Genomic DNA, 23,255 nt, shown 5'->3' with positions numbered 1-23,255 from the left:
CCAGTATCCACCCCAACCCCACTCCAAACCCCATCCCTCCACCAACCCAACCCCCAGCCCAACTTCAACCCCAACCCTCAACCCACACCCCAACCCCAGTATCCACCCCAACCCCACTCCAAACCCCCAACCCCAACCCTCAACCCACACCCCAACCCCAGTATCCACCCCAACCCCACTCAAACCCCCCCAACCCCACCCCCACCCCTCCAACCCCCCACCAGTGGTGGACAGAGCCGGGGCTGTGCGGGGCGGGCGGGCTGTGTGAGCTCACGCACCACCGGGCTGGGCTGGTCCTTGGCACGGCCCCACCTGTGTGGAGCCAAGGCTCCTGTCTCCCAGAAGGGTCAGCTGGGAATGGGGGGCCGCCCCCAGGGCCCCGAGGAGGGATGGGGAGACACATTTCATCCTCCGGAGCCAGGAGAGTGAGGGGCCGGGCGAGTTTGGCCCATGGCGCTTCCTGGCACCCTCCAACTGTGCTGGCTCGGTGTGGCCGGGAGCTAGTGGCGCGTGTGTCCTGGCCTATGAGCACATTGGCTGTTGTTTCCACAGGGATCTGACAGTGGGGGCCGTCCTAGAGCAGGGCGTTTGCTTTGGTTTTGTGGCTGGTTTTATCAGCAGTTACTGGACAGGACCAGCAGTGGCAGCGTTCACGGCTTCAGCTTTAGCGCCGGGTATTGAAGGAGAGTGAGTCTGTGGGCAGGGCCCGACGTACACTGGCTCGATTTAGGAATCTGATTTCGGTGGCGTGTGAGCAGGGCGCATTCAGTAAAAACTGCTTTGAGTTTTGACCGTTCCCCAGCTGGCCATGTGAGGCCAGGTGATGAGGGCGGTGACCGCAGCCCCGGCGGGCCACGTGATCAGGAGGCGCCGGACGCCCCGAGGGGTCAGCGTACAGGCGGTTTTGCCATACGGTGGGCTGGCGTGAGCGTCTGGCAGGTTAAGGCAGGCGAGGCTGCGCCGCTTGGTCGTGGGTTCTGTGGGAAGCGCACTCTCCACCCAGGATGTTTCCAGCACATGGCGGGTTTGTTGGGAGGTGACCCCGTCTGAAGCTGAGGACCGTCTGTGAAATTTGTTTCCAGCTGTGTAAATGGTTGCAGAGCTACGGAAATAAAACCTTTCAAATATACTCTTGAGGAAGAAAGGCAGATTGGATAGCTCATTAAGTGCATTTCGGAGGAGGCCGAACTGAACCAGGAGAAAGCCCAGCTCTGAGGCAGCGGGCGCTCCCCTCCCCCACCCACCCGACTTCTCCAGGCAGCCTTGGCCAGCGCGGGGGTCACTCCCCGGCCCCTGTGGTCCACCCAACAAGTCACTTTCTAGTCAAAGGACTTGCTTTGCCTGTGCATGTGTGAGAGCGTGGGGGAAGGTGGAGTCAGGTGGTCGGAACGTGCCCGCACACAGCCCTTCCAGAGCCCAGCTGGGCTGCCGCCAAACTAGGACGGGGCCATCCTCTGTCGTGGGGTTGTCAGATGCACACACTTAGAAATGTTCTGAGCATAGGCACCTGCTACGGAATCAACTTCGCAAATTCTTCATTTAAATGTATGCCTCTGGGAGCATAAGGGAGAAGAGATCTGCCTTTGGTTCTGACTGTCGTCCTCAGGCCCAGGAAGCGGCTAGCGGTGGCGTCCCCTTTTCTCTGGCCCAGGCACCCCTGGCTTAGCGACGTTAGTGGTGGCGTTCCCCTGTCTATCTCAGGCACACCTGGCCTAGCTGGTGTTAGTGGTGGCATCCCCATCTCTGGCCCACAGAACGCCTCTGATCCACACACACACTCAGGTCCACATGCCACACAGCTGAGCCTGTGGCAGGTGCTTAGTAGAATCACGTGAAGAGCCAACATCCCCGCTCCCAGCCTCCTCCCCTCGCCCGTCTCAGCTGAGTCTCCACTGTGCCTTTCCCACCCTCTCTCTTCCACGCCCACCTTGGGCCCACCAGCACCGCGGGAGAGCCCAATGCTGGGTGCAGCCTCGATGCCATCCGGGCCCCTGATCTTGTCTCTCAACCACTCTTGCTTTACCGGGAGTGGACGGATGAGAACAGCTGGCTGCCTGCAGAGTGAGGCTCCTTCTCTTCGGAGCACTGTCTAATCTGAGTGTGAGTCCAACCCTGCCCCAGCCAGAACTCAAGGGGACCACGAGGCCACCCTTGGCCTCCAGCTGGGAGAGGTCTGCATTCCTGCAGTGAGCACGCCAGGTGACCTCCGGCACACACGGGCTGTGGGCTCTCTCTTGGAAGGCAGTCAGCGGCCCTGGCTTCCCACCTGGGTCCCACCACTGCAGAATCACCCCCGTGACTGCCCATGCGAGCAGCTTCCCGTCACTCACTTCTTCCTGGCTGCTGCGGGCTGCGTTGTGACTTCCGCCACCGACCGCCTGAGAGGCCCGCAAAGGCCTTGCCACCGACCGCTGGCTCTGCTTCTGCCACCGACCGCCGGCTCTGCCCCCGCCACCGACCGCCGGCTCTGCCCCCACCACCGACCGCCGGCTCTGCTTCTGCCATTTCCTTGCCGGCCATCAGCTCTTGGGGCTTTTAGGAAGAAGTGTGGCTGTTCGGGTCAGATGGCTTTAGCTGGCCTCAGCAGGGTTGGTGTGGGGTCACCACCACCTCCATGCAGTGCACCATGTGACCTCAGCAGAAGGAAGGTGCTCCCCCCATTCACCCAACGTCCACAACTCAGTGGTTTTGAGCAGGCCCAGAGTTATACGACACCACTGCAATCACTTTCATCACCCTGTACCCAGAGAAGACCCGAACCCACTCCAGCCTCTCCCCACAGCCTGCAGTGGCTGCTCCGCCAGGCTCTGTGGCTCTGCCTGGTCTGGACGTGTCATGGAAATGGTTATGGAAATGGACCTGGGCATGCCACGGCCTTTCATGCCTGCCCTCTCCCCTCAGCATCGTCTCCACAAGGTGCACCCACGCAGTGGCACGTGGCGCTGCCTCCTTCCTGCGCTGAACCCCACTCACTGCGCCCACTGCCTGGAGACCGCACCGCTGCATCCACCCTCAGTGGACATAGGGTGGCCTCTACTTTCTGGCTATTGTGAATCGTGCTGCTGTGAACACCTGTGAACCCACTTCTGTGTTCGTTCCTCTTGGGCAGGTGCTCAGGGCGCAGCTGCAGGTCCGGTGGTCTCAGTCTCGCCTTTCAAGGGGGGCCACCTGTTCCTGCAGCGGCTGCTTTCTGGTCCCTTTGGGGGCCCCCTAGGTGCTGTGCTGGACTTAGTTCCATGGGCTGTAGTGGGCAAAGCTTGAGAACAGCCCCTCGGTGGGTGTCAGCTCCGTGTGGGAGCGGGGCACGCGTGAGGCCCCGGGCCCCACCTGTGGACTCAGGGTCTCTTTCACGGACTGCGGGGAAGGCGGTGGGAGCAGCAGGGTGGATGGTGAAAGGACACAGTGCCCACCCCCCGAGGGTCCGAGGGTAGAGCTGGAACGGGGTCACAGTCACCCCAGAGCCGCCCCAGCCCCTCCTGGCCTGCCCCCAGCTGAACCAGCACCGCTCGGGCAGTTGCTGCCATTGGGGTGTGGCTCTGGGGCCCAGCACCAGGTCCCCAACCCTGCTTTCCTCCTGGAGCCCGGCCTCTCTGCACGCTGCCCTGGAGAAGAGAGGCGGTGTGTGCCAAGGGCCCCGCCAGCAGGGCAGATCCACCTTCCTTGCCCCTGCACCGGGAGGTGACGCTCATCTTGTCGGGAGCTCCCATGGGTCGTGTCCAGATGCCACCCTCCACCAGTCCAGGCGCATCCTCAGGCTCCTATATCCTGAGTCCTCCAGTTCGGCTGTGGGAGCAAAGGCCGTGGGGAGGTTGCTGGGCCTGTCCCGGGTGAGCTTTGAGTGACAGACAGGCTCATTCTGAAGGAACTGGGCCCGGACAGCACGTCTTGGCCTGCTGACTGGGGCTGCCACTCTAAGAGGGTCCCCATCCCTGCAGGACCCCTGGTACTTAGCGCATCACAAAGCCCGAGTATTTGTGGATCACGTGACGTGTTCTTGTGCGTATCAGGAGTCTGGGATTTGAAGTGATGGATTTCCCAGTGTGGTCCCAGCTCCCCACTGATGTGAACGGGGTGGCGGGTTAACAGCTGAGCCACCACCTGCTGCCCAACCCCATGCGTCCCCCACAGCCGGGCGGTGCTGTGTTAACTCATCTCCCCCTGGATGGAAACGTTCGCGTGGTGACAGCCTTTTCTCTTGAGAGTCATTTGCTGCCCACGTTGCTGGAGATTCTGCCTCAGGGCCAGGAGCAGTTTGCCCCTCCCACCCCCATCACGTCCATGACGTGGGCCCGGGGCTGCCGGTGGGAGGCTGCCGGGAGGAGCGAGGACTCTGACGTCCATGACGTGGGCCTGGGGCTGGCAGTGGGAGGCTCCCGGGAGGAGCGAGGACTCTGACGTCCATGGCGTGGGCCTGGGGCTGCCGGTGGGAGGCTGCTGGGAGGAGCGAGGACTCTGACGTCCATGCCGGTGGGAGGCTCCCGGGAGGAGCGAGGACTCTGATGCTTCGTGTCGTGGGAGCCTCAGGACTGCCCCACGCGCGACAGGCACGTTCCTAGGAGCTCGGTGGGAGGAACCCGGCCACGTCGTGTGCTGCGCAAGGAGCCGGTGGCAGGGGAGGGGAAAACGGAAAGACACAGAAGAGGGCAGGTGACAAGAGGCCCACAGAGAGATGGCCTGTGTCTGGGCGGGGGTTGAGAATGGGCGGGAGGCAGTTGTGGGAGATGTGGGGCAGTGGAGGCCGTCAGAAGTGGGGATCACAGCTGTGACCTCATGGAGAGGGACAGGCCCCACAGCTGGGTTGGTGCCGGCCCCACTACCCAGGGCCAACCTGTGTGGCTGTAAAACTCTCAAGCCTGGAGTGTGTAGAAGGCAGCAGTGCCCTGGCCTGGCCACCCACGAACCCCTCTGTCCACCCCATGCTGCGTGGCACAGGGCAGGCGTGGGGCCTCCAGCTGGAGCCTTGAGTGGTGGAACCTTGGTGGGGCTTTAAGGCCGACCTGTGTGTTTATGAAAATGCGTGGGGACCGGCTGCAGACACACAGACAACTCGGATGCACGGATGCGTGGATGACATGGACACCTAGATGTGAATGACATGGACACCTAGATGACGTGGACGCCCGGACGACATGGACACCTAGACGACGTGGACGCACGCACGACGTGGACACCTAGACGACGTGGACGCACGCACGACGTGGACACCTAGACGACGTGGACGCACGGACGACGTGGACACCTAGATGACGTGGACGCACGGACGACGTGGACACCTAGACGACGTGGACACCCGGATGACGTGGACACCTAGATGACGTGGACACATGGATGATATAGACGCATGGATGATGTGGACACTTAGATGACGTGGACGCACGGACGACGTGGACGCACGGATGACGTGGACACAGATGATGTGGACACACGGATGACATGGATGCACAGATGACGTGGACACACGAACAACTCAGATCCACAGACAACGTGGACGCACAGATGACGCGGACGCATAGATGACTCCGATGCACGGATGACTCGGACGCACAGGTGACTCGGATGCTCGGATGACCGCTGCTGTGCCGCCACTCCAGGGCTCTCTGGGCGTTTCCTGTGATTTGCTCACCAGGAGCCTGGGAGTCCCATGCTGCCCCTGGGGCACTGCCTCCTGGGCCCGGCCCTGCATCCAGTGGCAGCCCAGGTGCTCACCAGTCATCACCCCAACAGTGCCGGGTGGTCTCAGGGACCTCCCCCGATCATTGCCAAACTGACTCCGGGATGTTTCTGTGTGGCCAAAGCAGACCCCAGCATGCTGTCCCCTTGGACGCCTCCAGGCCCTACCCAGCACATGCAGGGCTCATCCATCCTGTGCCTGACCATGCTCTGCCACGCAGGCCTTAGCCCAGCCCCCTAGCCCTGCTGCTGCTCCCCGCCCCACCCCTGCCACCTCCTCCAGGCCACCAGCATCCTGCCTGGCCCTATGGAGAGCAGTGTCCTCCTGTGTCCAAAAGTGTCTTTCTCCTCAGCCCCTTCACTTAGGCCTCATGGGGCCCCTCTGTGGCCCCCAGCACACAAGGTATGTGCCCACTATGGGGCCTTTGCATGGCTGTGCCCTCCCCAGGCTCCAGCCCTCAGCTCCCTCAGGCTGTTTCTCAGATGTCCCTTCAGAACTGGAGCCCTTGGGCCCCCAGCCCCATTGACACAGAGCAAGCCCCCTGTTGTATCTCAGGTCACTGTGGTTGCAGCCACAGGGGCAGCACCTGTTATTGCCACAATGTCCGACCTGGGGCCAGTGTGCATTCAAATGCACTGTTCTGAGAGGCCAGGGTGTCCATGCATGGGCTGGGTGCAGGGAGCAGCGGTGGGAAAAGGCATCAGGCCACCATGGGCCCCGACCTGGAGCCCACATTCCAGCTGCAGAGATGGGCACTGAAGGCTTTTGAGCAAGAGGAGGAGGCAACGCTGGCCCTTGGGGATGCTGTCAGGGAAACCGAGGCAACCTCGAGCCCTCGTAGCAGAGAACGGGCTGGGCCAGGGGCTGGAGGACGCTGAGCCAGCTCCAGCTGGGTCCTGCTCTGTTCCCGCCCTGCCACTTGTTTACAAAGCAGCCCAGGACTCAGGTGGAAAAATACCCCGTTTTCCACATTTTATCAGGAAGTGTTTCATACAAAGAATGTAGGTAACTGATGAAGGGGCCATCCTGTGTCCCCACAACCCTGCTGTGCACACACCACAGGTGACCCGCTCTGCCTAAGGGGACAGCCCTGATCCCCCCGGCTCCTCCCCAGCACCGTCTCCACCCAGTGGCCTGGCCGTGGATGCTGCCGGTGGCCCCACTTTGAGACGGCCACAGCCCTGACACGTGTCCAGCCTGACGTGGAAGTTTGTCTATTTTGTGGAGTCTTAGTAGGTGCCACGTTAGTAGAATGTATGTGAGCATTTCTTTGTAAGTTCCCAAAAGCCTATGAGGGTTTTTTCCATGATTCTGTTCCCAGTTTGGCTTTTGTTGTTGTGGCTGTTCTTGATCACTCTGGACCCCACAGTGGAGAGCGGGGGGTGCGCCCGGGAGCCTGGAGCCAAGGCCCAGCCCCTCCTGCTGTGCATTTTCCTGCCAAGCAGCACCTGAGATTCGGAAGCCGATGCCTATACAGGCAGAAACCCGCCAATTCTAGCTTGAATGACTGGAGGGTCCTGAGGATGGGGATCCCTGTGGTGCCAGCATGGGCAGGGTACATCTGGGGTGCTGCCCCCCAGCAGGCAGGGCACCAGGGACAGGCACAGCCACGCTGGGGGCATTTCTGGTCTTGGGATCCTTCTTGGCTTTTCTGGAGGGAAGGCGGCTGCTGGGTGCCCTGTAATCTGCCTGTGAGCTGGGCTTTCTGCTTGGTCTGCAGGGGCTGGGGGCCTCGGAGAGCGACTGGGAGGCTGCATTCTTTTCACCAGCCGCACCCACCCAGCCCCATCCTGGCTGGCACTAAAGGGAGCAGAGTGACGTTACGTCCTCCCCTCAAGCCTGGTGGCTCCATGAGGCTGGGGTCAAATGGTGCCTATTGCTGACAGCTGGATCTCAGTCTTGCACAGGAGCACGCACCTGGCGGGGGGGCAGTGAATGAGTGTGGGAGGATGGGCTAGAGAACGAGCAAGGGAAGGGAAGGAGAGAGAGAAAGTGGGTTAGAGAGTGAGTGAGCCAGCGTATGAGTGAGTGAGTGGGAGTGGGTTAGAGAGCAAGGGAGTGAGTGAATGAGTGGGCTAGAGAGGGCCGGGCGCAGTGGCTCATGCCTGTAATCCCAGCACTCTGGGAGGCCGAGGCGGGCGGATCACGAGGGCAGGAGATCAAGACCATCCTGGCTAACATGGTGAAACCCTGACCCTACTAAAAATACAAAAAATTAGCCGGGCGTGGTGGCAGGCACCTGTAGTCCCAGCTACTCAGAAGGCTGAGGCGGGAGAATGGCGTGAACCTGGCGTGAACCTGGGAGGTGAAGCTGCAGTGAGCTGAGATTACACCACTGCACTTCAGCCTGGGAGACAGAGCGAGACTCCATCTCAAAAAAAAAAAAAAACAAAATTAGCCGAGCGTGGTGGTGGGCGCCTGTAGTCCCAGCTACTCAGGAGGCTAAGGCAGGAGAGTAGCTTGAACCAGGGAGTCGAAGGTTGCAATGAGCCGAGATTGCGCCACTGCTCTCCAGCCTGGGCAACAGAGCAAGGCTCTATCTCAAAAAGAAAAAAAAAAAAGTGGGCTAGAGAGTGAGCGAGTGAATGAGTGAGTGGGATAGCAAGGGAGGGAGAGCGTGAGTCGGAGTGGGTTAGACAGTGAGGGAGGGAGAGCGTGAACGTCTGTCTTGGTGCTGCTGTAACAGACTACCTGAGCCTGGGTTATTTCCAGGAAGCAGAGGTTGTTCCCAGCTGTGGAGGCTGGGAGTCCAGGGTCTTGGTGCCAGCAGGCTTGGTGTCTGGTGAGGCCAGATCTCTGCTTCCAAGAGGGTGCCCAAACACCGCATTCCCCGGAGGGGAGAGGGGAGGAAGGCCACGTGCCTTCATGGCAAAAGGCAGAGAGGAATCCATGCCCAAGCTGTCTTGACAGCTCCAGGAATCCGTCTGTGAGGGCAGGTCTCCCATCGGGCCCCACCTCCTACACTGTTGCTCTGGGGAATGAGTTTCTCACTGTGAATCTGGGGGGCACATTCAGACCCTATTGTGGGTGGGTGAGAGAGCATAGCTGTGTCACTGGGACAAGTGGCCATGAGTCGGGGGAACTGAGGGGCTTTCATTGTCCTCACCTGTGTGTGTTGTGGCACCTGCGCCAGGCACCAGCGTTCTGCCCTCCCTGGCACAGGTGCATCACCAAGGCCCAGTACGCAGTGGCCAGAAGTGAGCCTTGAGCCGAGGCCCACCTGCTGGGCATTTTCCTGCCAAGCAGCACCTGAGATTCTGAAGTCGATGCCTGGATAGGCAGAAACGGCCGGCAGGAGGCTCCTGACAGATGGATCGTGCGGTACCAGTGCAGGCAGGGTGCTGTGGGCAGGTCCTGCGCCTTTATGGTCAGGGTTCCAAGACGTCATGAGACGGCTTGTTCAGCCAGTTAGCGTTGGTGCCCCTCTCAACAAGGACCCCCAGGAAGGGGGTGGCCTCACAAGGGTGGCCGGGGGTCCCGCTCCGTCCCACATGTGGCCAGCGTGGCCCACACTTCCGGCATTCCTCTCAGCTCGACAACAATTTTTCTGACTTTGGAGATTTTCTAGGTTCTGTGTTGTAAGAAGAAACACTTGGCATTCAAATACTAGGCAGATTGAAATGCTGAGTTTCTCAGTGTTTCATTCTGTGATTCAAGTGCATGCGGAACTCTCAATCTGGTAGGGATGATGCCCGCGCGGAGCTGACCCTTCTTGCCTTGTTTTTCCAAGCTGGAGAAGAAGCAGGCGCTCCCTCCATTCCAGCCACAGATCACGGACGACTACGGTCTGGACAACTTTGACACACAGTTCACCAGCGAGCCCGTGCAGCTGACCCCAGACGATGAGTAAGTCCCACTGGGTGCGGGGACCCCGGAGCACCCCCCCTGGGCAGCCCCATGGCAGGCCGGCACCTTGGGCGGCTGGTGACCCGGCCTGCCCTTGAGTCCCGCCCGCTGGCGTCCTCTCTCCGGTGGGCGTTGGGGGAGGATTCTTTTGCGAATGTGACTCCCCTCCCCAGAGGGAATGAACACAGGTCATCCCCCCGCCCCCTGCCGCCTTTGCCCACAGGGATGCCATAAAGAGGATCGACCAGTCGGAGTTCGAAGGCTTCGAGTACATCAACCCATTACTGCTGTCCACCGAGGAGTCGGTGTGAGGCCGCTGCGTCTCTGTCGTGGACATGCGTGATTGACCCTTTAACTGTATCCTTAACCACCGCATATGCATGCCAGGCTGGGCACGGCTCCGAGGGCAGCCAGGGACAGACGCTTGCGCCGAGACCACGGAGGGAAGCGTCGGCAGGCGCTGCTGGGAGCAGAACGGTCCCTCACACCTGGGCCCGGGCAGGCCAGCTTCGTGCTGGAGGAACTTGCTGCTGAGCCTGTGTCGCGGTGGCCGCGGGGACCCTGCTGAGGGGCTGTCATGCAGTTTCCAAGGTGCACATTTTCCACGGAAACAGAACTCGATGCACTGACCTGCCCCGCCAGGAAAGGGAGCGTGTAGCGTCCTGAGGAATAAAAGTTCCGATGATGTGGAAGCCCCTCTGATGCCTTTTTTCCGTGAGTGGCGCCTGCCCCACGTCTCCGACGCAGCCACATGGAGGGGGGCAGGTTAGGAGCCAGCAGGACACAGGTGGGGGCGGGAGTGTAAGTGCCTGTGGGGACACACGCAATCAAGAAGTGTACAAACTCGCACCGTTTCCTAAAGCCCGGTAAGTTCCTGTGGTTGTTCCTGCAGAGCGTGTGCCCAGCCGCTGTGGTCTCAGGGTGAAGTGACACCTTAAGCAGGTGGCGGCTGGGCCAGCCAGCTCACTGGACCGATGGGGAAATTGGATCATAGAGATTCTAAAATGTGGCTCACCAAAGCACAGTAGACCAAAAAAGAGAAAAAGAAAATTGAAAACTAAATCTGCACAAATCCATTTCTGACCACACTAAGCAGTGCCTGCACGATCCCTCGTGCAACGCGTTTGACTTTTGGAAAATATTCTTACCTGTCACACAGTACTGAGAGTTAGGGAAAACTAACAGATGTATGTGTGACAGACCCCAGCCTTAAAGTTCAAAATGATGACCCTACAGACATCCGGAAACACAGGCAATCCTCCCAGCAGCACGGACCTTCCGCTCCCTCCTGCTCCCGGGACGCGCCCGCGCTCTCCGTCCTCCCACCCCTCCGGTGAAGGGACAGCTGCCCAGAGCCGAGGCTTCCTAGAGGCAGGTCTGCCGGCTGCCAGGGGTCAGGTGTGGCGGAGCCGTCTTCTGAGCTGTCTGGGAGGGGGGTCGCACCACCTCGTGCCTCTGAGTGGGGCCTGGTGCACAGGTGTGGAAATTGCCACGCAGCCCTCTTGGCCAGGCGGAGACCCCAGGCCTCCATGACTCAGGGGCCGCTCCACCCCACCGTGCGGCTGGTGGCTTCGGGAGGAGATACGAAAACCTCAAGTTAGGAGGTTCGCGCCACGCCTTGCCTTGCCTCAAAGTCATACCCACCAGGTGAGCGTGGTCCACCCTACACTCAGGTTTCTCAGGGCACCGCTCCATGCCTGGCGCTGAGCACGACGTGGTGGATTCACACCCGAGCCCCAGGTGCTGGGACAAGAACGGCGCTGGGCACACCCCGCCCCTCCCCCAGCTCAGGCTTCTGGGTGGAATGTGGAGATGGGTTCCAGCCACACTCCCAACCTTAGCCAGTGAGACTCTCCTCCAAAGATGGAAAGTTAGAAGCTCCAGGGCAGGGTCCAGGAGCCGACCTGGGTCTCACACAGGTGACCCAGACCAGCGTGGGGATGTCCAGGTAGCGGGGCCCAGCCTGCAGCCGCTGAAGTCACACCTGCCGGGGGAGCAGGGCTGCTGGGACCCCACCTTGAGTGGGAGACCCCCAGTGTATCCCGGAAGTGGTTAACAAGCAAACTGCTTTCCATGACCCTCCTTGATTTGTTAAATATTTAAGGCACTGACCTAAATACTGCCGTGTTGCCAACAGCGTGCCGGTTACCAGTTGGGCTGTTCTTGTACACAATGTGAGTAACACTGTGCTCATCACAGGGGAGACTTTTCTATTCCGTCATTTGTTTTATAAATTAAAGTGAAGGATGTATTGAAGTGTGCTTTGGAAAATCCTGATATTTGCCAATGGCTCCAGTCACAACGGTGTGTCTTTTGGAAGTGATTCCTAAACTCTGGTGACTTGGGGGCTGCACGGTGGGCCTGCGTGGGCGCGGTGCGGGGTAGCTGCCCATGGAGCCCGTGGCTGACCGGCTCTCCCGTGGATGACACCCTCGATGGCCAGGGTCATTCAAAGTCTTATACATCCATTAAAGACTTTAATGAAAATGCTTACATCATTATTATTATTAAAAGTAGGTGTTTTTGGCCGTGCACGGTGGCTCGCGCCTGTGATCCCAGCACTTTGGGAGGCTGAGGCGGGTGGATTACAAAGTCAGGAGATCTAGACCATCCTGGCTAACACGGTGAAACCCCGTCTCTACTAAAAATACAAAAAAAAAAAAAAAAAAAATTAGCCAGGCATAGTGGCAGGCGCCTATAGTCCCAGCTACTCGGGAGGCTGAGGCAGGAGAAGGGTGTGAACCTGGGAGGTGGAGCTTGCAGTGAGCCGAGACTGCATCACTGCACTCCAGCCTGGGCTGGAGAGTGAGACTCCGTCTCAAAAAAAAAAGTAGGTGTTTCCAAGAAGCAAAGGTTTTTCAAGCCATTTTCTTTTTTTTTTTTTTTTTGAGACAGAGTCTCGCCCAGGCTGGAGTGCAGTCGCAAGATCTCAGCGCACTGCAACCTCCACCTCCCAGATTTAAGCGATTCTTCTGCCTCAGCCTCTGCAGTAGCTGGGATTACAGGCGTCTGCCCCACACCCGGCTAATTTTTGTATTTTTAGTTTCTCCATGTTTGCCAGGCTGGTCTCGAGCTCCTGACCTCAGGTGATCCCGCCTGCCTCGGCCTTTCAAAGTTCTGGGATTACAGGCGTGAGCCACTGAGCCCGGCATGAAGCCATTTTCTTAAGAAGGCCTCTATCAGGGCCGTTTTGGGCTCCCAGCAAAATGAGCAGAAGGTGCAGCACAGAGTCCCCATGCCCTGCCCACCACAGGGCACGCTGCTGACAGCTGCTGGGCCTGCCCTTGTCATCACCCCACGGCCAGAGTTCCCGCCGAGCTCGCCAGAGGCTGTCAGTCCCGTGGGTGTGGACAGGCGCGTGACTGGATTCACCACTGTGGGGCCATGCGGGGAAGTCCACGCCCCGGAGACCTCCTCGGCTCCGCCTGTGCCTTCCTAGCCCCTGCACCCTCTGACGTTTTAGGTCCTCACGGTGTTGCCTTTTCCAGGACATGCTAGGGTTGGAATCACAGAGTGTAGCATTTTCTTTCCCTTAGTGATCTGCATTTATGGCTCCATGTTTGTCGCAGCCTATCTGCAGCCATCACTGAAAGGAAAATACAGACATCTGGGTGTCCATCTTGGTTTTCACACCACGTCTGCCCCCAGGTCTGTTCCCTCGGCCACCACAGACGGGTCAGGGCTGAGCCCGCAGAGCGCGGCTCTCCAGAACCCGGGGGCTGAACAGCAGTGGACAGGAAGCGCCCTGAAGACGCTGCTCCCCGTGCTCCACTCGCACCGTGAGCCCACGCAGACAGTGGCTGACAGGTCTGGGTGAACCAGATGCCCACTGCTGCTGTCCTTCCTCAGAAACTCCTGGTTTCAGGAGAAGCTGCCTCAAAGCCCTGGCGGGTGATGAGGCCCTGGAGCCCCACACCACAGAGAGTCTCCGCTCCCGCAGCCCTAACAAATGACCACAGACCCGGGGCTTCAGCCAGACTCCTTGACTCCAGAGGAGGGCCCTCTTCTGGCCTGTGTCCCACACGGTGGAAGGAGCAAGGGAACTCCCCGGGGTCTCCATTACAGGGCACTAATCCCATCAAGAGGTGCTGGCCCGACCTCCTGGCCTCTCACCAGAGGCCTCGCCTTGTGGTGAGAATTTCAACCTAGGGGTTGAGGAGCTCCAGGCCCACAGGCCGCAGCACATGGTGGCGGGAGCCTGCCTTTTTCATCACTAGCTGCAGCTGCAAGTTCATTTTGGGGAATTAAAACACGACCAATGGCCGGGCGCGGTGGCTCACGCCTGTAATCCCAGCACTTTGGGAGGCCGAGGTGGGCAGATCACAAGGTTAGGAGATTGAGACCATCCTGGCTAACACAGTGAAACTCTGTCTCCACTGAAAACACAAAAAATTAGCCAGGCGTGGTGGCACATGCCCATAATCCCAGCTACTCAGGAGGCTGAGGCAGGAGAATCACTTGAAACCAGGAGGCGGAGGTTGCAGTGAGCTGAGATCGTGCCACTGCACTCCAGCCTGGGTAACAGAGCAAGACTCCATCTCAAATAAATAAATAAATAAAGGCCGGGCACGGTGGCTCACACCTGTAATCCCAGCACTTAGGAAGGCCGAGGCGGGCAGATCACGAGATCAGGAGACCGAGACCATCCTGGCTAACACAGTGAAATACAAAAAAATTAGCCGGGCATGGTGGCGGGCGCCTGTAGTCCCAGCTACTCGGGAGGCTGAGGCAGGAGAATCGCTTGAAACCGGGAGGCAGAGGTTGCGTGAGCTGGGATCCTGCCACTGCACTCCAGCCTGTGCAACAGAGCAAGACTCCATATTTAAAAAAAAAAAAAGGCCGGGCGTGGTGGCTCAAGCCTGTAATCCCAGCACTTTGGGAGGCCGAGACGGGCAGGATCACAAGGTCAGGAGATCAAGACCATCCTGGCTAACACGGTGAAACCCCGTCTCTACTAAAAATACAAAAAACTAGCCGGGCGAGGTGGCGGGCACCTGTAGTCCCAGCTACTCGGGAGGCTGAGGCAGAAGAATGGCATAAACCCAGGAGGCGGAGCTTGCAGTGAGCTAAGATCTGGCCACTGTACTCCAGCCTGGGCAGCAGAGCAAGACTCTATCTCCAAAAAAAAAAAAAAAAAAGCCGGGTGCGGTGGCTCACACCTGTAATGCCAGCACTTTGGGAGGCTGAGGTGGGCAGATTACGAGGTCAGGAGATCAAGACCATCCCGGCTAACATGGTGAAACCCTGTCTCTATTAAAAATACAAAATTTAGCCAGGCATGGTAGCGCATACCTGTAATCCCAGCTACTTAGGAAGCTGAGGCAAGAGAATCGCTTTAACCCGGGAGGCGGAGGTTGCAGTGAGCCAAGATCGCACCACTGCACTCCAGACTGGGTGACAGAGCAAGACTCCATCTTAAAAAATGAAAAAATCGTGGTGGCTCAAGCCTGTAATCCCAGCACTTTGGGAGGCCAAGATGAGCAGATCACGAGGTCAGGAGATCGAGACCATCCTGGCTAACACAGTGAAATCCCGTCTCTACTAAAAAATACAAAAAACTAGCCAGGCGAGGTGGCGGGCACCTGTAGTCCCAGCTACTTGGGAGGCTGAGGCAGGAGAATGGCGTAAACCCGGGAGGCGGAGCTTGCAGTGAGCTGAGAGAGCTGAGATCCGGCCACTGCATCCCAGCCTGGGCAACAGAGTGAGACTCCATCTCAAAAAAAAACAAAAAAACAAAAAAACGCAACCAGCTGGGTGCAGTGACTCATGCCTGTAATCGCAGCACTTTGGGAGGCCAAGGTGGGCGGATCACAAGGTCAGGAGATCGAGACCATCCTGGCTAACATGGTGAAACCCTGTGTCTACTAAAAAAATACAAAAAAATTAGCTGGGCATGGTGGCGGCACCTGTAGTCCCAGCTACTCAGGAGGCTGAGGCAGGAGAATGGCGTGAACCTGGGAGGCGGAGCTTGCAGTGAGCCGAGACCACACCACTGCACTCCAGCCTGGGCGACAGAGTGAGACTCCGTCTCAAAAACAACAACAACAAAAAACGCAACCAGAGGCTGGGGCCGGTGACTCACGCCTATAATCCCAGCACTTCAGGAAGCCAAGGCGGGAGGATTGCTCAGGCCCAGGAGTTCAAGACCAGCCTAGGCAACATGGCAAGACCCCTCCATCTGTACAAAAAGTACTAAAAGTAGCTGTGTGTGGTGACACGCACCTGTAGTCCCAGCTACTCAGGAGGCTGAGGTGGGAGGATCATCAAGCCCAGGAGTATGAGGCTGCAATGAGCCGTGACTGCACCACTGCACTCCAGCCTGGGCGACAGAGCGAGACCCTGTCTCAAAAAAAAGGACAAAACCGTGACTGCACGTGAGCGAACCAGGCCTGTCCACAAAGTTAGGAAAGCGAGCGGCCCTCAGCCCGTCCGCCGTCCCCTGCGGGGCGCCAGGTGAAAGGGGTCAGCTTACCCGCCTGGGGCTGTGTCCGGTTCTGATTTCACTGCAGTGAATCTGCCCTAAACCAAACGTCAGAAAGAAAAACACAGATGTTCCATCACAACACGAAGAGAGACAGAGACAGGCGCCCGCCCTGCTTTAATGCACAAGCTGGAGAGCTGAGAGGAGGGGCTTCTGCAGGGGGAGGGCGCGTCCGGGCGCCGCACACTGCGCAGGGCTCCCTGGATGGTGCTCACCACATCACGTCTTCTGTGCTTTCCGCCAAGCACTGGGCCAGGTGGCTGTCAACATCCAGCTGGGTCAGCCTGCAAGGGAGGAGCCGCACTCACTCACTGCCCCATCAGCCCAACTGGAGCGGCCAGACACGACCATCACCGGCCTGGCCAAGGTGTGGCCCTGGAAGCCAGGACGGTCGACTTCCGGCCATGACCCCCCGAGGGCACCATAGCTGGCGTGCTCAGCAGAGCCGCCGGGGACGACGTCCCGGGGCTGAGTGGGCGGCTTCAACCTAGACTCGGGCCTAGGTCTTGCTGGAGGCCAAGTGGCCGGTGTCCCATCAGAGTGACCATCCCTCACACACCACTGCTGGGGGATACACCCCCCACCGAGCAGCCAAGTCCACAGAAACATGTCCCTGTGTCCACCTGTCAGCCACACCGCCCTCGCTCCCCGACAGCCTCTGCCCTCAGACCAGTCCATGGAGCGCCGCTTGGCCCTTGGGCTCTGCCGTGTCCCTTCCTGTGGCTCCTGTGCCCCATCTGTATGGACACTGCAACCCTCAAGTCCCCCTCTCCAGACCATAGCTGGACCCCCACTCCCGGGGCCGGCTCCAGCGGCCATCAGCTGCCTCCTCACTCTGGCAGAGCCCACCCAGTGCCTTCTGAAGCCCCCGAGGGTCGCTCAGTCTGAGACTTTCCGGCTTCTGCCCATCCTGGGAACCAGCCCCTCCCTCCACAAGCTTTCTCTAAGGCTGCCAGAAGGTCTTAAGATGTGAACCGAGGTCATCTTGTCCCAGGGTTGCCAGGCAGTGTCCCTTGGGTGGGGCCCTCTGAGATGCCTTCAGACCCCTACCTGCAGCGGAAGAGCTTCGTCCCGGCCTCATCTGCCCCGTCTGTGAGGCTTCGGCTACTGAGCAGACACATCCAGGCCCTGCAGTGTGGAGGGGCCAACCCGACTGCAGGACAGTGGGGGCTCAGCCTAGAAGCCTCTGGTGGCTTCTGCGTGTGGGCAGGGGAGCAGGGCTGCTGGGTGGGCTGGCATCTGGCAGTGTGAGGGGCCTCAGGGCCGTTAAAATCCCAACGACCGGCCGGGCGCGGTGGTTCACACCTGTAATCCCAGCACTTTGGGAGGCCGAGGCGGGCGGATCACCTGAGGTCAGTTCAAGACCAGCCTGACCAACATGGTGAAACCCCGTGTCTACTAAAAATACAAAAATTAGCCAGGCATGGTGGCGCCTGTAATCCCAGCTACTCAGGAGACTGAGGCAGGAGGAGAATCGCTTGAACCCGGGAGGCAGATGTTGCAATGAGCCAAGATCATGCCATTGCACATTGCACTCCAGCCTGGGTGATAGAGCGAGACTCCTTCTCAAAAACAAACCAACCAACCAAACCCGATGACCAACCCAGGGCCTCACCACATCAACAGAGACAAAACACAGCTCCAGCTCTCAGCACCCTCACCAGGTGCCCAGCTTCCCATCCACCCACATGACCCGCAGGTGTCTGAAAATGCACAAAATGTCCAAATAGGACCACAAGAGGACCTTAAAGACACAAAGAACGTTCTACATAGTTTGTCAAATCCAGCATTTGACAGTTCTCTGGGTGACCCGGAGAACACCAAGGACGCGAGAAATGGGAGGCCTGCCGGCAGCTCCACTCCTCAGACCCGCCTCTGCCAGGGCTCCAGGCTCAGCAGGCGTCTGTGCGGGACAGGGCGACGGTTCAAGGCCAAGTCCGGCTGTTAGACCAGACCCTCCAAGCCAGGCGGCCTCCCTGCTGGGGTCCTGTCCGGTCACGAGTCCCAGGGCATCGGGCCGTGCAAACCCTTGTTCCCAAAGACACGGGGCTTGTCTCCCAGCTAGCCTGCCCATGCCATGGCCACAGCCTCGGGTGAGTTCCGTTCCAAAGTACTGGCTCTCCCTTACAATCAAGTGTTCGAATGTGCTTGAAGCATTCCAGACACACCAAGGCCTGGACCTGACTTCACTGACGCCTACTGAGGAAAAATCGAGGCAGTCTGCCAAGCTTTCAGCAACTGCTTAAAAAGCTCAAAACGGCAACTCTTTCCTCGTGAACGTCCTCGTCTTCAGGAGTCTTTTTTTAGACGATCTGGAAAAGCAGGCGATCCAAAGACAAAAGCGCCTACCCGGGGGGCAGGGGGCAGCGCCCTGACGGCCACGAGGCTCTCTGAGCTTCAGCCAAGAACGTGGATTTCTACCGGGGCTCCCAACGGCACCTTCCGTCTGTGGACTTTTTTTTTTTTTTAGATTCAGGATCTCACTCTGTCGCCCAGGCGAGAGTGCAGTGGTGCAATCATAGTTCACTGCAGCCTCCAATTCCCGGCTCAAGGGAATCCTCCCACTTCAGCCTCCAGAGGAGCTGGGACCACAGGCACAGGTGCCACTACGCCCAGGCGTCTAGAGATGGGATCGTGCTATGTTGCCCAGGCTGGTCTCAAACTCCTGGGCTCCAGCAACCCACCTGCCTCAGCCTCCCAAAGTGCTGGGATTACAGGTGTGAGCCACCGTGCCTGGCCCCCAGGATTTCTTTTGATGGGCAGGAATCAAGAAGTCTTCACAATTACAAAAAAAATCCCCTGCCTCAGCAGAATCAGCGTGTGGGACAACACCGCAGTTCACGACAATCACAAAGCGCCAGTGTGGGACAGCACCGCAGTTCACGACAATCACAAGGCGCCAGTGTGGGACAGCGCCGCAGTTCACGACAATCACAAGGCGCCAGTGTGGGACAGCGCCGCAGTTCACGACAATCACAAGGCGCCAGTGTGGGACAGCGCCGCAGTTCACGACAATCACAAGGCGCCAGTGTGGGACAGCGCCGCAGTTCACGACAATCACAAGGCGCCAGTGTGGGACAGCGCCGCAGTTCACGACAATCACAAGGCGCCAGTGTGGGACAGCGCCGTAGTTCACGACAATCACAAGGTGCCAGCCCGAGGAAGAGGCGTGTGCAGCGACGGCTGGGCCTGGATATGTTTTTGAAAAATGCTCTGCTCCTGCTGCAGGGTCTGGGCACTGCCAGGAGGGCGGGGGCACTTTGCCCTGGGCCCTGGCCCTTGCACTGCTCACCCACCAAGCCCCACGTATGTGTCACCAGGCCCCTCCCTGTGCTGTCCATGTGTGACGTGGAGGTGGGGTGCTGGGGGTGCCGTGGGGCTCACCCCAACCTCAGGCCCTGCAGGGCTTGCTTCCATAAAGTGCCCCGTTTTGGAGGAGCCTGTTTCCAGGGCACTTCTTCTCTCTGGATGAGCACTGGCTCGCCTGAAGAACTGCCTGTACAGGTTTTCTGCTGCAGGTTTTGATAACTAATTCAGTCGTTTTGTGCTTTTCTTTTTTTTTTTGAGACGGAGTCTCGCTGTGTCGCCCAGGCTGGAGTGCAGTGGTGCGATCTCCGCTCACTGCAAGCTCCGCCTCCCGGGTTCACGCCATTCTCCTGCCTCAGCCTCCCAAGTAGCTGGGCTCATTTTTTGTATTTTTTAGTAGAGACGGGGTTTCACCGTGTTAGCCAGGATGGTCTAGATCTCCTGACCTCGCGATCCACCCGTCTCGGCCTCCCAAAGTGCTGGGATTACAGGTTGAGCCACCGCGCCTGGCCTTTTTTTTTTTTTTTTTTTTTGAGACGGAGTCTCACTCTGTCACCCAGGCTAGAGTGCAGTGGCGCAATCTCGGCTCACTGCAACCTCCGCCTCCCGGGTTCAAGCAATTCTCCTAACCTCCCAAGTAGCTGGGACTACAGGCACCCACCACCACGCCTGGCTAAATTTTTATATTTTTAGTAGAGATGGGGTTTCACCATATTGACCTCAAACTCCTGGTCTCAAACTCCTGACCTCGTGATCTGCCCGCCTCAGCCTCCCAAAGAGCTAGGATTACAGGCTTGAGCCACCACGCCTGGCCTTTTTTTGTTGTTGTTGTTGTTGTTGGCTGCTAACTTTGGACTCCGGTCCCTTCACATTCCCGAGCTGTTTTGGCTTCTAGAAGACCAGGGGCATCAGGCATGACTGAAGGACCCGGTCTCCTGGCCACGTGAGATCTGAAACCTGCCGCCCATTAACTCAACCAAAAGTTAGGAACCAGCATCATTCACACGGCGCCGGCCCCGGGTGCCTGCTCAGGAGGCCAAGGGCCCCGAGGTCACCAGACACGAGCCCAGGCACTGGGCAGTTTGGGCTATCTTCTTAGTAAAACTGGGTTCCATTCCCCTTTACTTAAAAATATATATGTAAGTATACAGTGGGCTTCAAAATAAGAAAAAGCATCTCCAGACAAAAAAGATGATCTTCATTTTTAAAACCCATGACCCACTCTGGGGAAGGTGTTCCCGTGCTCTGGGCCTGGGGACGCCGGTGCCACCAGCTTCCAAGATGGCCAGGTGGACCCGGGGCCAGTGCTCCCCAGCCTTCCTTCTGCGCTGTCTGTGGGCCCCCAGCCTGCCCTGCCCCCAGAGCACGGAAAGCAGGGGGACCCCAGACCCGTGACAGACAGCCACCCGGACATGCCAGGCCACAGCACTGGACCACGTTTCCACGTGTGAAACAGGGCTTTAAAAGCCAGCGCTGAGCTCGGCCACCTCTTGACCTTCTGAACGGCTGTGGTTTCCAAACACGGATGGATAACCGGGCGGGGCACAGGGTGGCCCACTCACCTGGGGCCGAACTCTTTCTGGCACATGGGGCAGCTGCGCAGGGCGGTACCCTCCACGGACGGCTGCTGCTCCACTCTGGGGGCCCTGCAGGGATCAGGTGCCGGGCGCTGGGGCAGGGACCTGGCGGGGGACTCCAGGTGCCCTCCTGCCCCGCGAAGCAGCCGGTAGGAGCGGCCCGGGCTCCACAGGTCTGGTGGAAAGGGCGTCCAGGAAAAGGTCTTGGGTCCGACAGTGAAGGCTTCAGTGGGCTCCGGGCCGCACCTGGGCTCCTGCAACATGGAGTTGTTGGGCCTCGCCCAGCGGCAGCTCTCGCCCTGGAAACCCCTCCCCCGCTGCGATGGGCCCGGTGGGCACACCTGTCCAGGGAAGGCGGGCAGTGGAGGCACCTCGTGGTCCAGGGTGAGCTCTGGGCTCACCGTGCGCAGCAGCTCGGCCCAGAGCCGCTCCCGCTCATCACCCCCCAGGAGACACCAGGGGCGGCCGCCAGAAGGCCTGGGGCGGACAGAAAAAGGAGACGGGGTACTCAGCCGGGGAAACGCTATGGTGGGGGGACCTGGGAGGGCCTGCAGCAGACACAGCGGGGAGATGGGGGGTACCAGAGGGAAATTCGATGGTGGGGGAGGTGGGGGGCAGGGTTGGGGGAAGGGCTGCTGGGGCAGTGAGGAGACAAGGGGTACTGGGGGCGGGGGGGTGGGTGAAAATATGGGGTCCTCAGCGGATGAGACGATGGCTGGGGAGATTGCGGAGGGCCCGGGGAAGATAGAGTGGGCACATGTGGGGTGCTCAGGGGAGACGCGATGATGGGAGAGGCGCAGGAGGGCCTGGGGCGGCGCGAGGGAAGCTCAGGGGAAGCTCGGCATGGGGTGGGGGGCTCAAGGCGGGCGCTGAATGGCGGTGCGGGGTGGGGCGACGGGCGTGGGGGGTAGGCCCGGGGGCGGGAAGCCCTCCCCAGGGGGAGAAGAGAGCGGGAGGCCCGCGGGGGCGCCGGGAAGCACGTGGCAGCGGGAAAACCGGCCGCGCCCCCGCCCGGCCCTCGGCCTCACCCGCCCGCTGGGGGCGGCCTCCGGCGGCTCAGCCCCAGCCGCGGCCTCCGCGCCGCTTCCATCCGAGCCCGCGCGCCGGGCGGAAGTGAGCGCAGGCCCCGCCCCCGCCCCAGGCCCCGCCCCCAGACCGCTGCAGTGAGGCCGCCCCCTCCGAGCCAGTCGGAACCCCAGGGGCCCTGATCCCAGCCTGTGGGGAAACTGAGGCCAGGGTTCCTTCGTCCTGCACCGCAGAGGGGGGCCTGGCGTGAGGGTGGGGGCCCAGGCGTGTGCGGCGGGAGGTCAGCTGGGGGAGCCCCGCCCGTGTCCCCTTTCCGGTCCAGGCAGCCCCGGGCCGGAGCCCCCTCCGTTACCCCGATGGCTGCCCGCCCCGCCCAGGCCCTGCCTCCTCCTGGCTGCACCCAACAGCTCCCGCCCCCGTTTCCGGCTCTGCGGAGCCGCCTCTCCTCCCAGGACCACTCCAGGAGTAAATAAAGCTTGAAATCCGCCGTCGCCGCCACCGTTTCTTTACAAAAGGCGTAGAACTCAAGCTCCTTAACCAAGAAACAAGAAGCGAAGTGACAAAGTCCAGGTGGCTCACTTGGGCCTCAGGGGCCTGGGCCAGGGCTCTGGGGGCAGCTGAGGGGCTTTCCTGCCTGTACCCTGGGCTCTGCGACCTCGAAGTCCGCCACGTGGTGGCAGCAGACGCCCAGGCACCCTCGTGCCACACCTGGTTGTGCCCAGTGCCTCATGGGCCCAGACCACTTGCCTCTCCCTCGGCCCTGCTGGGCTCTGGAGTGGCTGCCACCCTCATGGAAGGGCTGGGGTCTACAGGGATCAGGGTCAGGGGCCCTCGCTAGATGCCACTCAGGGCTCTGGGACTCCTTGGCAGTTTCAGCCCTGCCCTGCCCCATCAGCTTTGGGGCCATGCTGGGCAACCCTCCTGCAGGGCTCCCTCGCTGTTCCCACCCCTCACCTGGCCCCTCCCAGCCCCCAGTCGTCTGTGCCCTCCCTCCAGAACTCAGCTGTGGGGCCCCGCCCTGAACCCAGGCCACCGGAGTGGTCCACCGTCCTTCAAGTGGCCCTGGCCTGGAGGCCATGGGTTGGTGTTCAGGGAAGGGGTCAGCAGCAGCACCTAGAGTGGGGAGGTGCCCCTCTCCCTGCATGAGTGGTTTTCTTCAGCACACGTTCCTGTTCTAGATGCTGGAGGCCCCCAGCAAAACAAGATGGAGGCACTAACCCCCAGGCCCTGCGACTTGAGTGAGCAAATGGAGATGTAGTGCTGAGTGCTGCCCGGGTGTGGGGAGGGGACCTGGGGGAGCTGCTGCAGGCAGTGTGGTCTCAGGGGCCCTGTGGGAGGTGTCCTGCGG

General features: G+C 59.9%; 2 protein-coding genes and 2 pseudogenes across 19 annotated transcripts in view; 1 reads left to right on the top strand and 3 right to left on the bottom strand.

Annotated features, from left to right (window-relative positions):
* Positions 1-10,209, top strand: part of LOC105496712 (protein kinase C zeta) — a 148,622-nt gene extending 138,413 nt beyond the window's left edge. For all 12 annotated transcript variants that reach the window (XM_011767278.3, XM_011767283.2, XM_011767282.2 and 9 more), the window contains 2 exons: positions 9,402-9,517; positions 9,741-10,209. In XM_011767278.3, coding sequence (XP_011765580.1) covers positions 9,402-9,517; positions 9,741-9,828 — 204 coding nt within the window. In that variant the 3' untranslated portion in view covers positions 9,829-10,209. The remainder of the gene's footprint in view (positions 1-9,401; positions 9,518-9,740) is intronic.
* LOC139357381 (uncharacterized) lies at positions 6,622-9,193 on the bottom strand (annotated as a pseudogene).
* LOC112429343 (uncharacterized) lies at positions 6,622-11,861 on the bottom strand (annotated as a pseudogene). Its single transcript, XR_011606782.1, has 2 exons — positions 10,844-11,861; positions 6,622-10,326 (listed from the first exon to the last, which is right to left on the bottom strand). The product of XR_011606782.1 is annotated as an uncharacterized protein (transcript).
* A 113-nt stretch (positions 11,862-11,974) lies between these two features.
* LOC105496723 (Fanconi anemia core complex-associated protein 20) lies at positions 11,975-21,996 on the bottom strand. Of its 6 annotated transcripts, none has more exons than XR_011606770.1 (7): positions 21,910-21,996; positions 21,223-21,358; positions 20,867-21,135; positions 16,214-16,282; positions 15,990-16,036; positions 12,989-13,103; positions 11,975-12,158 (listed from the first exon to the last, which is right to left on the bottom strand). XR_011606770.1 is itself a non-coding variant. In XM_071067870.1 (6 exons), exons 1-5 carry the CDS (start codon positions 21,969-21,971, stop codon positions 16,018-16,020), a joined length of 555 nt encoding a protein of 184 aa, XP_070923971.1. In that variant the 5' UTR covers positions 21,972-21,996; the 3' UTR covers positions 11,975-12,158; positions 15,990-16,017. The 6 variants fall into 6 exon arrangements, 4 of the variants coding, with proteins under 4 accessions (XP_070923971.1, XP_070923963.1, XP_070923973.1 ...); XR_011606771.1 differs by having other exon boundaries at positions 11,975-12,155; XM_071067870.1 differs by lacking the exon at positions 12,989-13,103.
* Between the last annotated feature and the right edge of the window lie 1,259 nt (positions 21,997-23,255).

Source organism: Macaca nemestrina, chromosome 1 (assembly GCF_043159975.1).
Source record: "Macaca nemestrina isolate mMacNem1 chromosome 1, mMacNem.hap1, whole genome shotgun sequence".
NCBI classification, from domain to species: Eukaryota; Metazoa; Chordata; class Mammalia; order Primates; family Cercopithecidae; genus Macaca; species Macaca nemestrina.
The sequence above is the reverse complement of the archived record's forward strand: the minus strand, read 5'-3'. Positions and strand labels throughout refer to the sequence as shown.

Bases quoted from the DNA above. Each gene is read 5' to 3' on its own strand.
- LOC105496723 (XM_071067870.1), bottom strand. From the start codon at position 21,971: ATGGAAGCGGCGCGGAGGCCGCGGCTGGGGCTGAGCCGCCGGAGGCCG. The intron at 21,359-21,909 runs GTGAGGCCGAGG...TGTCCGCCCCAG, and splicing joins AGGCCGCCCCCAGCGGGCGG to GCCTTCTGGCGGCCGCCCCT. The intron at 16,283-20,866 runs GTGAGTGGGCCA...CCTCCCTTGCAG, and splicing joins CAGAAAGAGTTCGGCCCCAG to GCTGACCCAGCTGGATGTTG.